Source organism: Convolutriloba macropyga, chromosome 2 (genome assembly GCF_964194025.1).
Source record: "Convolutriloba macropyga chromosome 2, txConMacr16.3, whole genome shotgun sequence".
Taxonomy (NCBI): Eukaryota; Metazoa; Xenacoelomorpha; order Acoela; family Convolutidae; genus Convolutriloba; species Convolutriloba macropyga.
In genome coordinates, this window is record NC_134469.1 from 57877046 (window position 1) to 57891839 (window position 14794).

At 38.0% G+C, this 14794-nt stretch overlaps 1 protein-coding gene and 1 non-coding gene across 2 annotated transcripts in view; both read left to right on the forward strand.

Annotated features, from left to right (window-relative positions):
• LOC142335374 (histamine H2 receptor-like) overlaps positions 1–14794 on the forward strand; it is a 42031-nt gene that overhangs the window by 3884 nt on the left and 23353 nt on the right. Inside the window, exons 2-3 of the mRNA XM_075383838.1 lie at positions 5424–5693; positions 6041–6232. Of these exons, the coding sequence (XP_075239953.1) occupies positions 5424–5693; positions 6041–6232 (462 nt within the window). The remainder of the gene's footprint in view (positions 1–5423; positions 5694–6040; positions 6233–14794) is intronic.
• Positions 13544–13615, forward strand: Trnai-uau (transfer RNA isoleucine (anticodon UAU)). Its single transcript has one exon. It is a non-coding gene; the product is annotated as a tRNA-Ile (tRNA).

The following is a 14794-nucleotide window of genomic DNA, read 5'->3' on the forward strand; positions in this document are numbered from 1 at the left end:
TTGAACTTTTTGAATCCAGTATATATGGTTTGTCGCATGTCAGTGATTGTTTTTCTTAGTTAAATTTTGGGAAAAATATAAGATCCTAAATAAATCTTTGCACCATGATTTTCATAGTTGGGATTCCAAAACGTGGTCTGGTTTTAAAAAAAGGGAAATTGTTAGCACTTTCAGAGTGTCACAATGATATAAGTAAGATGAACATGTGGTGGGAGGACTTAGCATCCGATATAGATAAGTTAAAATGGTTCCATTTATAACAATCTAAATCAGTGGAAACTGAATTAAGAATCGCTTTATCTGAGATTCATTTCAAACAGTCTGTTATTTTAAATCCACTCGCGTCGGCTCCCATTAAAATTTCTGAAATTTTCCAACATCGATTCGGGAAAGGGTATCGTGTTGAAGACCGCTGCCGTTTTGTCAGTAGGAACGTAGGGAAAAGGAATAGTTCCATCTTCCGGCTTGTCCCGAATAAATTTGATTTTTTCCCCATGCGCCTGCTCCTCTTGTGCTTGACTGGTTTTTGGGTAAAGTCTGATACAACTCTGGTTGTCCTCTACAATTGCTACTGAAGGTTTCCATTGGATTTCACAATCTTCTAGGAATTTATTTAAGCACGGTGACTCTTAAACTGATATTGCCTTGCCCTCATATTTTGCCTCTGATCAAGAAAAAGAGAATGTAGCTTGCTTCTTTATACCCCAGCTAATTGCTGCCCTACGTCCATTGAGCTCGAAGTAAGCGACAGTTGTTGATTTTCTGTTGTTCTGATCACCTGGCCATTCTGCATCAACTTCTCCACTAATTCATAATTAGCGTCTTTTATTTAAGTATGTTTTAAACCTTATGAACCTTGAACATAATGTAAGAGCTGTTTTCCGCAAAGCCACTGTTGGTTGGTAGGTGTATTCTTATGACTGGAAAGATTGCTGACTGTTAACGCGATGTCTGGTTTAGCCTGTTTGGCTGGATGAAGAAGTGATCCACCAGGCTTCTGTAGATCATTTGATCCACTACTTCGTGTCCGTTCTGTGCCGCCTGAAGTTTTAAGTTCAACTCAGTTGGAGTCCTTGAGGGTTTCCACTGATCCCCATTTAAACCGCTTAAGCATTGTTTCTTGGGAGCATTGCTGGTCGATTGTTACTTTGCCCTCGTTTCGTCTGACTCTTAGGCCCAGAAACCAGTGTAGTCTTCCTATGTCGTTCATGCGGAATGGCTATCAGGCAATCAAGCTTTAAATTTTCCTGCTTAGGCAACTCATTGTATCAGTTGTTAGCAGCTTGTAATAGACCCGCCTGTAATAAACCATAAATTGTTTTTTTTTCTGACGGCATTTTAATTTCCTTCCATCTGATCCTTTTTTCAGGAACTCCTGTGTTTGCTTCAGATACATTTCTTCTCCTCTTGGTCAGTACAGCAAAGCCGTCTTGAAATCAAACTGTTGCATGGCATGACCCTGTTCGTCTCACTTGTTTGGAGGCCTCTGTCATTTAGCATGCTTTATATTTGTCGACCTGACCACTAGGTCCTATTTTAACTTGTAGCCAGTTTGCCTTGAATGACGTCCTTGTCTGTTGGTTGTTTCACTATTTGGTCCCAAGTCTCGTTGTATTTGAGGTCTTTGACATCAATTTTCATTGACCGGTTGCACTACTCCCAATAATCACCTTGCCTGGCTTTGTAAATTGTTTTAGTATAGCTAGTCAACCTCAATTACAGCAATATGGGTTCTGTTTTGTCTTTCCTTGCTCGTGTCCTTCGTCTGGGCTGTGCTTTCTCTACTTGCTGAGGTGAGTCTTCATGGATGTCAGAAGTTTCTGTGGCCAAGTCTTATGTGTCACGGTCATCTAGTGACTCTGAGTTACTCTGATTACAGGTTGGGTTCGAATTTGCTGACTTCTCTCTCTCTCTCCCTTGTGAAGAGGGTGCAAGCGGAATTAGATAGTTTACTAAATGGAGGCTTAGGTTTCATACCTCGCACAAGATCTGCTGGACATCTGTCTTTTCGTTGTCTTACAACCCAGTTTTTGGTCCGCGATGCGTGCAGAATTTCTGCTTCCCACATCATCTTGGGAAGCTCTGAGTAAATTAGCAAACTCCTTGCCATCTTCAGCAATGTCCTGTTGACCTCTTAGTTAACCTATTCTGTTGTGGCATCGTTGGTGTGGTCTTCTCCTTTAGAATGCCTGAATCTAAATAGAACGTCTCAAATTGGTTTGAGAGAAACTCCTTTGCATTGTCTTGTCTCAGCTTCATGGTCTTCCTCACACTGAAATCAATCTTCTTGAAGCTGGCCGGTGCTTCAGTCTTTGCCGTAAGCGAGTCCACAAGCACAAACTTTATGCACTCGTCTGCTAATAATGTAGAGCCGGAACCCTTACAGTGACTCTACTCTGAAAACTCCCATCACGTCTGTGAACACCATCTCCAGCTTCTAGGTGGGCCTCTTTCCCTCTTGGTACTGGTTTCTCTGTTATCTTGGTAATTGCGCACACATTACATACATCATCGAGTTGCCACAATGTCTTTGGCGCGTTCCTGGCCACGTCCGTTAGATTCAAACGACCCAGTCGTCTGTGCCACTTCCTTGCACTCTCAAGTTTTACGCTGTTAGAACACATCTTGAACTCTAGAACGCTGCAGGGTAAGTAAAACAAAATTATCTCGATTGAGCATGACTCGGGTTCCTTTATGGACTTTCACGCAACTGTTGTCTTTCTCGAAACTGAAGCTACGTTCCCACTCCATTCATCTCGAGACTGATGGAGGTTTGAAGGACATTCAGGCACAGACACAACATTCATAAGTTCGCATTTAAATTTGCCTCAATTTGAGGGTATGCTGATCTTCGCACAGTTTCTGCCTGCTACTCTTGACTGTTCTCCGTTGAGATTATTGACCATTAATTCATTAAGTACAAAGGAACGCATCGATGTTCTTTCACTGTGATATATACAACAACGGTCCACTAGCATGCTTGGGTAAGAGGCAATCACCGGGTGATAGCCACCCAGTTTCCCTCGTCTCTTGTGGCCAATGCTTCACCCATTGCCACTGATTTATGTTTGCCTCCGCGACCTTGTATATTGAGGGCTTTTTCTAGGTGAGCCTTCTCAACACACTTGCTGCATCACGCTGTCTCCGTTATCCAGCAGTCATTGACAAAATGTAGAAGGATCCCGCATAAAGCAGTTCAATTACTTGAGTCCATTCTTGAAATCAGGCTTCACTGTGAGTGCTAAAGAACAAATTTGTCTCAAGTGTCTTTGTGCTGTGCTCTCATGGCAGTTTTCTTTAACTCTGCCAAGTTTGTCAAGGGATTGGAGTTTTCCTACAGAAAAATTTTTGTGCCTCATTGGAAGACCATTGAGAACTAAAGCGTTGAAGAGGTTTTATGAGACTGATTTTCCTGGTTATTGACGCCTTGTGATCAGTTCTTGTCCTTTTAAGAAGAAACTGTTCAGATCTTCAGATCCTTCAAGCTGCATTTGTGCCAAACGTGCCACCAAAGTCAATATTGTGAGCGTCACCACCCTCTGAAATCTCTTACAATTTTTTTCAAGCCTTTGGTTCGTCTCCAATGGCTTCATCTCCCACACAATCATGTTTCATCAGCATGAGAGTTGTTGCATCTAGAGTCAATGTCAGATGGCACCACACTTTGTTTGTTTTTCCTTGATGACTGCAACTTCTTTCTCATATGCGTCCTTCAGCACCTTTTATTCCTTTTCGTACTCGTTGCTGGCCCCATTGGCCACTGGTACAGGCTAATTGAGTTGGTTTGCTCCGATGTCCCCAGTAGTTCTTTGTAGAGTCCCTCAGTCTGCATCATCGCAACAAATCTTGTTCTCCAGATTGGAAAGTCCTGTGTAGGTCAGCAGCTTCACTGTCTGTTGATCCATCGTTGTTTGAACTGGTTAAAAATTTGGGACAACAAAAGGTACTAAGCAGAAAAAAGATTTTGACCGTCAACAAAGATAGAGTTTTATTTAGAAAATGTTATGCCCTAGAATTCTCAGGTTGAATGAAAAGCGGTTTTATCTAAGTGAAAGAATAAATTCCGCAAAGAGAGAGAGAGAGTAACAAAAAGCTATTTTAAGCTAAAATATAGAGATTGGCCGGAGAGCTGCATAAAAGGTCAAGATTGTGAGCTGGGTTTAAGGGCGAAGAAGGCTCAAAATCATCTTTATATATGTCCAATATCAGATTGAAAGAGCAAGACACAAAACTTAGTTTAGCACCAAAGTTTAAAGTAGGAGTAGCAAGGTTTACGAAATTTATGTTGCTCTTAAAAAAACTTCCAGATCTTGTTTTAACGTCCAGGGTGTTATGGCCATACAAGTGAACTAAGCACGTGGTGGGAGAAATCAGCATCAGATAAATATACGATAAATCAATTCTTTTCAATCATTTTCTAAGTTTAAATCAACTTCGCTGTGGGATTCTTGATACGTTAAACGTTTTCTTCAACTAATATTTTATCTTTTTTTGAAGTCCACTTCTAATATTATTTCGAAACTTTTTTAAAGAAAAACAAGAGAAGTTGTAGTGTTTCAGTTTTTTTTCAATTGAATAGATTAGTAAAACGTTTCTAAACAAAAGCCTCATGTTCTCTTTAAATTACAATTATTTTTGATGCTGATTTCTTATTTGTAGTCGCTTGTTTATTTTTGTTTTTCTGTATGCTTTTTTTCCAAATTTGTGAAACTTATAGAACAAATGTTTCTCCAGTTATCAGATATTTTTGGATGCTCATACGGTAGGTAATATATAGATCCTTGACAACTTATTTTGCCTTTAGTTAATCTTAACAAATTGTAGTGCGTTTGCATCAGAAATCTGTAAACTGACTAAGAATAAGAATATTAATGAGAAAGCAGGGCAGTTTTTTTAGTCGCCATCAAATGTTTTACTTGATATTGTAATGTTTGTCTTTTTGTTTTTTTAAAGTTATTTCTAAGACGGTTGATGGTTCTTCAGAATCGATGGATCTTCAGAATCGCACGAGATGAAGGAGCTACATTATAAGCAACAGTGAGCAATAAAAATTCACGTAATTTTTTTGAGCAAAAATGCTGACTCATGAAAAGACTTTTGCTTGAGCCATGACTTGACAATAAATTTGACCTGGTCAAAAAATACCCATGAAAAGATTATTGACCTAGGTTTGACTGCTGCTCGACTCAATTTTTAATCCTCAAAATTTACGGTCGAGTAAAAATCCAGAGCCCAAGTTTGATCGAGAAAACTCCAGCTTAATTTTTTTGGGTCGAGCAAATGTCTATAGTGGCAAAATGTCCGTATCTTTGTCAAAATATCCGAGCAAATTTCCCTTTCTTTCTTCGGTCGAACATGGTTTTACCATAGGTAGAAGCCTAGGAGGGATACAATTTTTTCTTTGGGACTAGTTTTGTTTTCAGTTACTGCCGTTTCGTTGCTGATATCGGACGGTATCCCTGGAATCTACAAACCAGATGGTACTGGAAGCAGAGCGAAGGCCTTCTGCATTTTCTTCTGTAGTCTCTACGCTACTTGGGTGTTCATCAGTGCCTCTATTTTCAACCTGCTCCTTATTGCAATCGAGAGATACATCTCCACTCTGTTTCCTGTCACATACAGAATTAGAATACGAGACGACAGAACATGCTTGGGTGTCGCACTTGTTCTCTCATGGATCGTTCCTCCATTCCGTGAGTTGTTATTGTTCAACTCATATCTAACAATTGAAAGCAATAAAGAATTAATCAACTAGCAAGACTCTCAGGTCAATACAGCCAATAATTAGGATTATGAAATAAATTAGCTGTAACTCTAGATGAAATAACTGTAAATGAAACACAATGAGAAACGTTGTCAAAATTTGACTACGCCAGATTATTGTCAATGCTCGGTTTCAAAAATGAGAAAATTAACTTGATTTTCACCAATAGCTCTCACCGGTTGTTGAACGATCATTACGCAGCCGTTTTCAACGTTTTGTATTTCAAAAATTAAAAAAAAAAACGTTTCCTTGACTGCATTTTTGTGGCATTTTTAGCTGTTATGTATGATATATACTTCTACACTCCCGAGGACGACTACTGTGTGATAACATACAACAAGGAGTTCATCACCTGGGCCGGCACCTGGGCTCTGATTGGTCAATTGGTGCTACCCACCCTCTTTATGTTCTACGCCTACATCCACATGACTATTGTGCTCCAGAGATCGCAAGCACGAAACGACAAAGGTGATAGAACAAGACTTGGCGAAAAAATGATTACTTGTTATAATTAATAGGTTCTCCAGATATGTAAGGTTATGCGTATGCGTTGAATTTATGTAAGAGTCGTCCTCGGGATAAAACACAATTTTGCCATTTTTAGAGTTGCTTACTTAGTTTGCGCTTATTCGGCGTTTGTCTTACTGCAAATATGCACCCCTTACACATTAGATTTGATATCATATAGTTTACCGATTTTTAGTGTTGATGTTACATAAAAAGAAATCACCGCTGACCGGGTCAAGATGTTAGCAGGAGTGGGCAAAAAACTTTGTAAGAGATGCACTGAATGCGCTGAAATTTTGTAAAAAATATGCTCAATGTGCTGAAAGTTTAATTTTAGGCGCTGAAAGTGCTGAATAAAAATATTTTAGCACTTGTCAACGCATTTCTTACATAATTTCAGCACATTATTCAGCACTTCGCCTACAAAATTTTAGCAATTCAAAAAATCCCGTATTCAAAATTCCACTTTCAGCACATTCCTTACATAAAGTCAACACTTCAAAAGTTCAGCACAATTCTTACATAATTTTAGCACTTCAGAAAAAAAAGAGAATTTCAGCGCTTTCAGCACATCCTTCACATAAAATTTTACGTGCAATATTATTGCTCACTGTTGCCTATAACGTAGTCAGTGTGTACGGTTTTTCATCTTTTGCAACTTTGTAGAGCCATTAACCAATCAAAAACCTGCGCTGTTTTTCTAATGGTAATTCATGTTTTTGAAAAACAGAACAACTGAAAAGCGTCACACTTTCATTTAACGGAAGGAGGACAATTATGCTTAAGCTGCCTGGTTTGATTCAATCAGGTAAATTGTCTATATACTCCAGCTCCGATAACTGCTTTATCTTAAGAGTTGACAAAATACTTGAGACCTTTGGCAGATTCCCAACTGTTTTTATGTTGAACTGCAATGCTATTTAGTCTTGCTCTGGTGCTGCTTCTGTATATACAGATGTAGAAAAAATATCGAAAAAAATTGAAAATGTTTAAGGTAAGTGCTCTAAGTGCCAAAAATGTTAGATTGGTGGTGAAAAACTGAAATATGTAAGAAATAAATGAGTTGACACGTGCTGAAATTGTGTAAAAAATGTGTTGAAAATACAACATATTAGTTGGATAATTTTGTAACATTTATTTGCTGAAAAATATATTTTTTCAGCGCTTGTGAGCGCATTTCTTGCATACTTTTCGTGAAAAATCTCGACCCGGGTGATTATTTCAAATACTTTAGCTCTGAGCTTTCGTCATTTTAGTTTTTTATTTTTGATATTATTTGCTTTACTGCCTGAGAAACTCTCTAAAATTGTGTTTCAAATCTGATTATTCCAAAAACAAAAAAGCTGATTTTAGCCTTCCATCTGACAGTAATATTATATACATTCATTAGTTAATGAACATTGAAGTTACTGGACGGAATTATGTCTTGCTTTGGCGCTAGGCATTTTTAAGATTGTCTGCTTGGCGGAAACCATCCACTAGTCGAGTTATAATTTTCTCCCCCAGATTTCAAGGATGCCAGAAATCTGTTATTTAATAAATGTGTCTGGAAACGGCCTTTTGGAGTAAGACAAAACTTTGCTAAACTTGCTTAATGTCAGCATTTCTTTTTGACAATCTTTGACTCAGTTCAATTAGGTCTGCGGCTTTTGTACCGTTTCGGTGACATTTTTTAACAATTTGAAGATATAAAATTCTTCATTTTCGACAATTTTTCTCCAAATTTTTTTTCGGTATAAAAGGATTCAGAAGATCATAAATATGTTTATGGGTACAGAGGACCATTCCTCCGAAACAAATTCTGTATAGTCGTGCAATTGCGAGTTCAGTCGGTTTCTACAGCTTTTAAAGGGAAAATGCCAAATGACAACAAAAAGTACCATAAATACTGACCAGCATCTAAAACTCAATATATTTTTTGAAAAATCATGGTGCCAAAGCCGTAAAAGCATCGCTTAAAGCACAAAACAAGCAACCATTTATGTTTGGTTCCCATCTTAACAAGATCTCACCTCCAAATGAGGTCAATGAGAACTGTTGTTTTTAATAATTTCTTATACGACTTCAAAAATATGAACCAAATTCCAGAATTCATTTTGCGGGAAACATATTTAAGACATTAAGACCGTTAGCAATTCATTGAAAGTTCTACATACGTTCAATTAGATTTTTTTCAACAGGAACAGAGATCTTTAATCTCATAACATGACAAAAAACAATAAAAGAATAACAAATACAGGTATTTACCCATAAATCATAAAAGTCTCTTATGAAAACTTCTCATATCAAAATCACAATTTAAAGAACCGCTCAACAGATTATTTTTTATTTCACCCTAAAAGAGATCCTACCTGCCATTTATAAAACTCTGCTACAGGAATCCATCCACTGGTCTTGGTATCTTGTTCTTCCCAGATATCAGGAATGCCAGAAATCTTTTATGTAACAAGTTTTGCTGGAAACGACCATATGAATTTAGAGCATTAGACAAAAATATAGTACACTTGCTTAGTGTCATCAGTTCTTTTTGAAAATTTTTAACAGAGTTCAAATGCATCTGAGGTTGTTGTACCGTTTCAGTGAAATTTTTAAACAAATTAAAGATATGAAATTTTGGCTTCTCAATAGTTTTTCTTCAAATTTTGTTTTTAATATCAAAGTGTTTTTTTGGCTCATGAAACAATCTTTTGCTTCCAGAAGACCATTCCTTCCTATCAAATTCTGTATAGTAGTGCAATTGCAATTTCGGTGGAATTCTTCAACTCTTAAAGGTGTAATGCTAAACAACCTCAGGAAAATACAACGACTGACGAGCATCAATAACGCACACGGTTTTTTTTGAAGAATCGTGGTGTCAAAGTCATAATAGCATCGGTTAAAACACAAAACCAGCAGAGATTAGTTTGTTCTCATCTCAAAATTACCCCACGTCCAAATGGAGCCATTGAGACAAATTGAAAATATAAGGTTTTGGATTCTCGTTTTCTCAAATTTTGTTTTTGAGATCAAAGGGTTCTTTTCGGTCCAAAAAATTTTTTTTGCGTGCAGAACACCTGCACTCGTTCTGTTTCTGTAGATCATATTAATTCAAAGCCTAGCACAGTTTTAATAATGGTGGTTAATGAAGCCAATTGAGAAGCGAAACTCAGAATCTGCAAACCCGAGGTAAAAATTATTGTGTTTTTTCTCGTGTAAGGATCATTCAACCATTAGAGTTCTTTTTTGTTTTTTTTTCGTTTGATTATTTGTTCTTTTGCGCTTCATTATTTTATAACAGTATTGTTCACTGCTAAGTTTGCTCAGTTTTGGTTCATTACTTATGGAGTTATTCAACATTGGAAAAGTTGTCCATGTACTAAGATTGGGTATAAAATAAAAAAGGTAGCCCCACACAGCGCTGTTCAGCAACCGCTGTCTATGTTTTCATCGGATAGTAGGCCTTTCTAGCGTTTATAACTCTGTGGAATTTTACCTCATTAGCATTTGTGGATAAGGAGATATAATCGAATAACCTCCAATTTGAGATTATTTAGATATCTGAAATTTAGGATTTTTGCTTTATTGAAGCAAAGCAGTTTGTTATTCAGCAAATCTGAACGATTAAGTCTTTGAATGTATTGAGTATCGAGTAATGCAACGGTGTTATACAGCATAGCGGATAATATAGTTCACAAAAGTTAACCGCAAAAATGTAATAAGTAGTAATAGGGTGAGCAAGTCTCCCGGGGGGGGGGGGGGGGGGTGTAGACCCCATGTATTAAGATAGGGTATAGGAGTAATTTTTGAGAGAGGGTCTACACTAATGTATTAAGATAGGGTATAGGCGTACATGTATTAAGATTAGTAATAGCGGCCGCCACGTATTAGGATTAGTTATAGCGGCCGACACGTATTAAGATTAGGAATAGCCGCCGCAACGTATTAAGATTAGGAATAGCCGCCGCAACGTAATAAGATTAGGAATAGCCGCCGCAACGTATTAAGATTAGGAATAGCCGCCGCAACGTATTAAGATTAGGAATAGCCGCCGCAACGTATTAAGATTAGGAATAGCCGCCGCAACGTATTAAGATTAAGTATAGGGACCAGGGTATTAGTAGTATAGTGTGAGTAGATCAGCCGCATTTTTGGGAGCCGGTCATTGGCCTTTCCGCGCAGGGAATTGTACATGCGGGGAATTGTACAGGCAGCGCGCACGGGAATTGTACAGGCGGGGAAATGTACAGGCAGCGCGCACGGGAATTGTACAGGCGGGAAATTGTACAGGTAGCGGGAATTAACGGATAATTCCCCTCGCAGTAAATTTCAACATGTTTATTGGTATAACCAGCGCAATGTTTTAAGATTAGTTATAGCCGCCGCAATATATTAAGACTAGGTATAGCCGCCGCAATGTATTAAGATTAGGTATAGCCGCCGCAATGTATTAAGATTAGGTCTAGCCGCCGCAATGTATTAAGATTAGGTATAGCCGCCGCAATATATTAAGACTAGGTATAGCCGCCGCAATGTATTAAGATTAGGTATAGCCGCCGCAATGTATTAAGATTAGGTATAGCCGCCGCAATGTATTAAGATTAGGTATAGCCGCCGCAATGTATTAAGATTAGGTATAGCCGCCGCAATGTATTAAGATTAGGTATAGCCGCCGCAATGTATTAAGATTAGATATAGCCGCCGCAATGTATTAAGATTAGGTATAGCCGCCGCAATGTATTAAGATTAGGTATAGCCGCTGCAATGTATTAAGATTAGTTATAGCCGCCGCAATGTATTAAGATTAGGTATAGCCGCCGCAATGTATTAAGATTAGGTATAGCCGCCGCACTGTATTAAGATTAGGTATAGCCGCCGCAATGTATTAAGATTAGGTATAGCCGCCGCAATGTATTAAGAGTAGGTATAGCCGCCGCAATGTATTAAGATTAGGTATAGCCGCCGCAATGTATTAAGATTAGGTATAGCCGCCGCAATGTATTAAGATTAGGTATAGCCGCCGCAATGTATTAAGATTAGGTATAGCCGCCGCAATGTATTAAGAATAGGTATAGCCGCCGCAATGTATTAAGATTAGGTATAGCCGCCGCAATGTATTAAGATTAGGTATAGCCGCCGCAATGTATTAAGATTAGGTATAGCCGCCGCAATGTATTAAGATTAGGTATAGCCGACCCTAAATAGCAAGATGGCGCAGCGGAAGCGTGCTGGGCTCATAACCCAGAGGTCGGTAGATCGAAACTATCTCTTGCTGATCTGGCATTGTCACAGTACTAGTGGACTTTTACGCGCTCATAACATGGAAAAAAGTTACATAAAAGAAAAAAAAATTGAATTAATAAGTACAAAATAAGAGACACAGTACAAATTAAGCACATGCAAATACAAATTTAATCAAATGTTTACATGATGATAGTACAAAAGAAAAGAGTATTAAAGTACATTTAGCCGAGTAGTTAATAAAGTCGACAGCAAAAATTTGAGTAACTAACGAAGAATTAAGGAATTTAGAAAAAAACTACTGTCGACTTTATTACACTTCGACTTATTTTACATTTAATTTATCTAATTCACATATAATTACTTATAAAGTTTAAAACATGAACGTCATGAACCTTGTTCAGTTTTGTTTGAAAAAATTTAAATAGTTGAAATGCTGCAAATATTGTGTAAAACCCACACAAATTATCAGTTTTCTGAACTGGTTGTTGTATCATTTTCTGATAATTTTTATTCAAAAATTTGTATTTTGTGATTGGACGAGCCAAAGAATCAGCATAGTAATAAGTTCGATTGAGTCAAGCAATCATTATCCAATGCTCTCCAGCTTCACTGCTCTGAGAAGTGTTGATGATAGCAAAACTGAATGTGGGTAGCCTTGGAACACAATCTGCTGGAAACGATCCAATGTAATAAGTAGTAATAGGGTGAGCAAGTCTCCCCGGGGGGGGGGGTGTAGACCCCATGTATTAAGATAGTGTATAGGAGTAATTTTTGAGAGAGGGTCTACACTAATGTATTAAGATAGGGTATAGGCGTACATGTATTAAGATTAGTAATAGCGGCCGCCACGTATTAGGATTAGTTATAGCGGCCGACACGTATTAAGATTAGGAATAGCCGCCGCAACGTATTAAGATTAGGAGTAGCCGCCGCAACGTAATAAGATTAGGAATAGCCGCCGCAACGTATTAAGATTAGGAATAGCCGCCGCAACGTATTAAGATTAGGAATAGCCGCCGCAACGTATTAAGATTAGGAATAGCCGCCGCAACGTATTAAGATTAAGTATAGGGACCAGGGTAATAGTAGTATAGTGTGAGTAGATCAGCCGCATTTTTGGGAGCCGGTCATTGGCCTTTCCGCGCAGGGAATTGTACATGCGGGGAATTGTACAGGCAGCGCGCACGGGAATTGTACAGGCGGGGAAATGTACAGGCAGCGCGCACGGGAATTGTACAGGCGGGAAATTGTACAGGTAGCGGGAATTAACGGATAATTCCCCTCGCAGTAAATTTCAACATGTTTATTGGTATAACCAGCGCAATGTTTTAAGATTAGGTATAGCTGCCGCAATATATTAAGACTAGGTATAGCCGCCGCAATGTATTAAGATTAGGTATAGCCGCCGCAATGTATTAAGATTAGGTATAGCCGCCGCAATGTATTAAGATTAGGTATAGCCGCCGCAATGTATTAAGATTAGGTATAGCCGCCGCAATGTATTAAGATTAGGTATAGCCGCCGCAATGTATTAAGATTAGGTATAGCCGCCGCAATGTATTAAGATTAGGTATAGCCGCCGCAATGTATTAAGATTAGGTATAGCCGCCGCAATGTATTAAGATTAGGTATAGCCGCCGCAATGTATTAAGATTAGGTATAGCCGCCGCAATGTATTAAGATTAGGTATAGCCGCCGCACTGTATTAAGATTAGGTATAGCCGCCGCAATGTATTAAGATTAGGTATAGCCGCCGCAATGTATTAAGATTAGGTATAGCCGCCGCAATGTATTAAGATTAGGTATAGCCGCCGCAATGTATTAAGATTAGGTATAGCCGCCGCAATGTATTAAGATTAGGTATAGCCGCCGCAATGTATTAAGATTAGGTATAGCCGGCGCAATGTATTAAGATTAGGTATAGCCGCCGCAATGTATTAAGATTAGGTATAGCCGCCGCAATGTATTAAGATTAGGTCTAGCCGCCGCAATGTATTAAGATTAGGTATAGCCGCCGCAATGTATTAAGATTAGGTATAGCCGACCCTAAATAGCAAGATGGCGCAGCGGAAGCGTGCTGGGCTTATAACCCAGAGGTCGGTAGATCGAAACTACCTCTTGCTGATCTGGCATTGTCACAGTACTAGTGGACTTTTACGCGCTCATAACATGGAAAAAAGTTACATAAAAGAAAAAAATTGAATTAATAAGTACAAAATAAGAGACACAGTACAAATTAAGCACATGCAAATACAAATTTAATCAAATGTTTACATGATGATAGTACAAAAGAAAAGATTATTAAAGTACGTTTAGCCGAGTAGTTAATAAAGTCGACAGCAAAAATTTGAGTAACTAACGAAGAATTAAGGAATTTAGAAAAAAATTACTGTCGACTTTATTACACTTCGACTTATTTTACATTAAATTTATCTAATTCACATATAATTACTTATAAAGTTGAAAACATGAACGTCATGAACCTTGTTCAGTTTTGTTTGAAAAAATTTAAATAGTTGAAATGCTGCAAATATTGTGTAAAATCCACACAAATTATCAGTTTTCTGAACTGGTTGTTGTATCATTTTCTGATACTTTTTATTCAAAAATTTGTATTTTGTGATTGGACGAGCCGAAGAATCAGCATAGTAATAAGTTCGATTGAGTCGAGCAATCATTATCCAATGCTCTCCAGCTTCACTGCTCGGAGAAGTGTTGATGATAGCAAAACTGAATGTGGGTAGCCTTGGAACACAATCTGCTGGAAACGATCCAATATAGCGGTATTTGAGTTCTGGGATTCGTTCAATAATCTGTCTCAGGGAAGTGTTATCCATGACAAACAATTTTTCTCTGCTTTATTTCGCAAGTACCATTAACACACGGATTTCTAACTGTACAGTCAAGTTGAAAAGACTCATTCTCTTCATAAAAGCAACAATCATTGGAGTTTTTACCTTGCTCTAATAAAAGGTTGCTTGACTTTTTAATTTTGTCAACAGAATTGTTATGGGATTAGGGGTAGAATAAAATAATTATAAAAAGAAGTACCAGGAAAATTAGGAGAGGAACGTAAACAAAAAAGTTTGAATTAGTTCGCCCCCAGTTAACGTCCTTTTTAAGAAATTATTTGGTGAAGAGAATGGCAACTGGGTGACGATAATATATAACCCAAAAATGTTCCAATGCAGAAAGCAATGATGTAAAACCCATAAAAAACTGAAAAAAATATGAAAAAATTTTCGTTAACGCAAAAATCTTCAGACATTTTTAGCAACCGTTCCGAACTGATCAATTTTAACA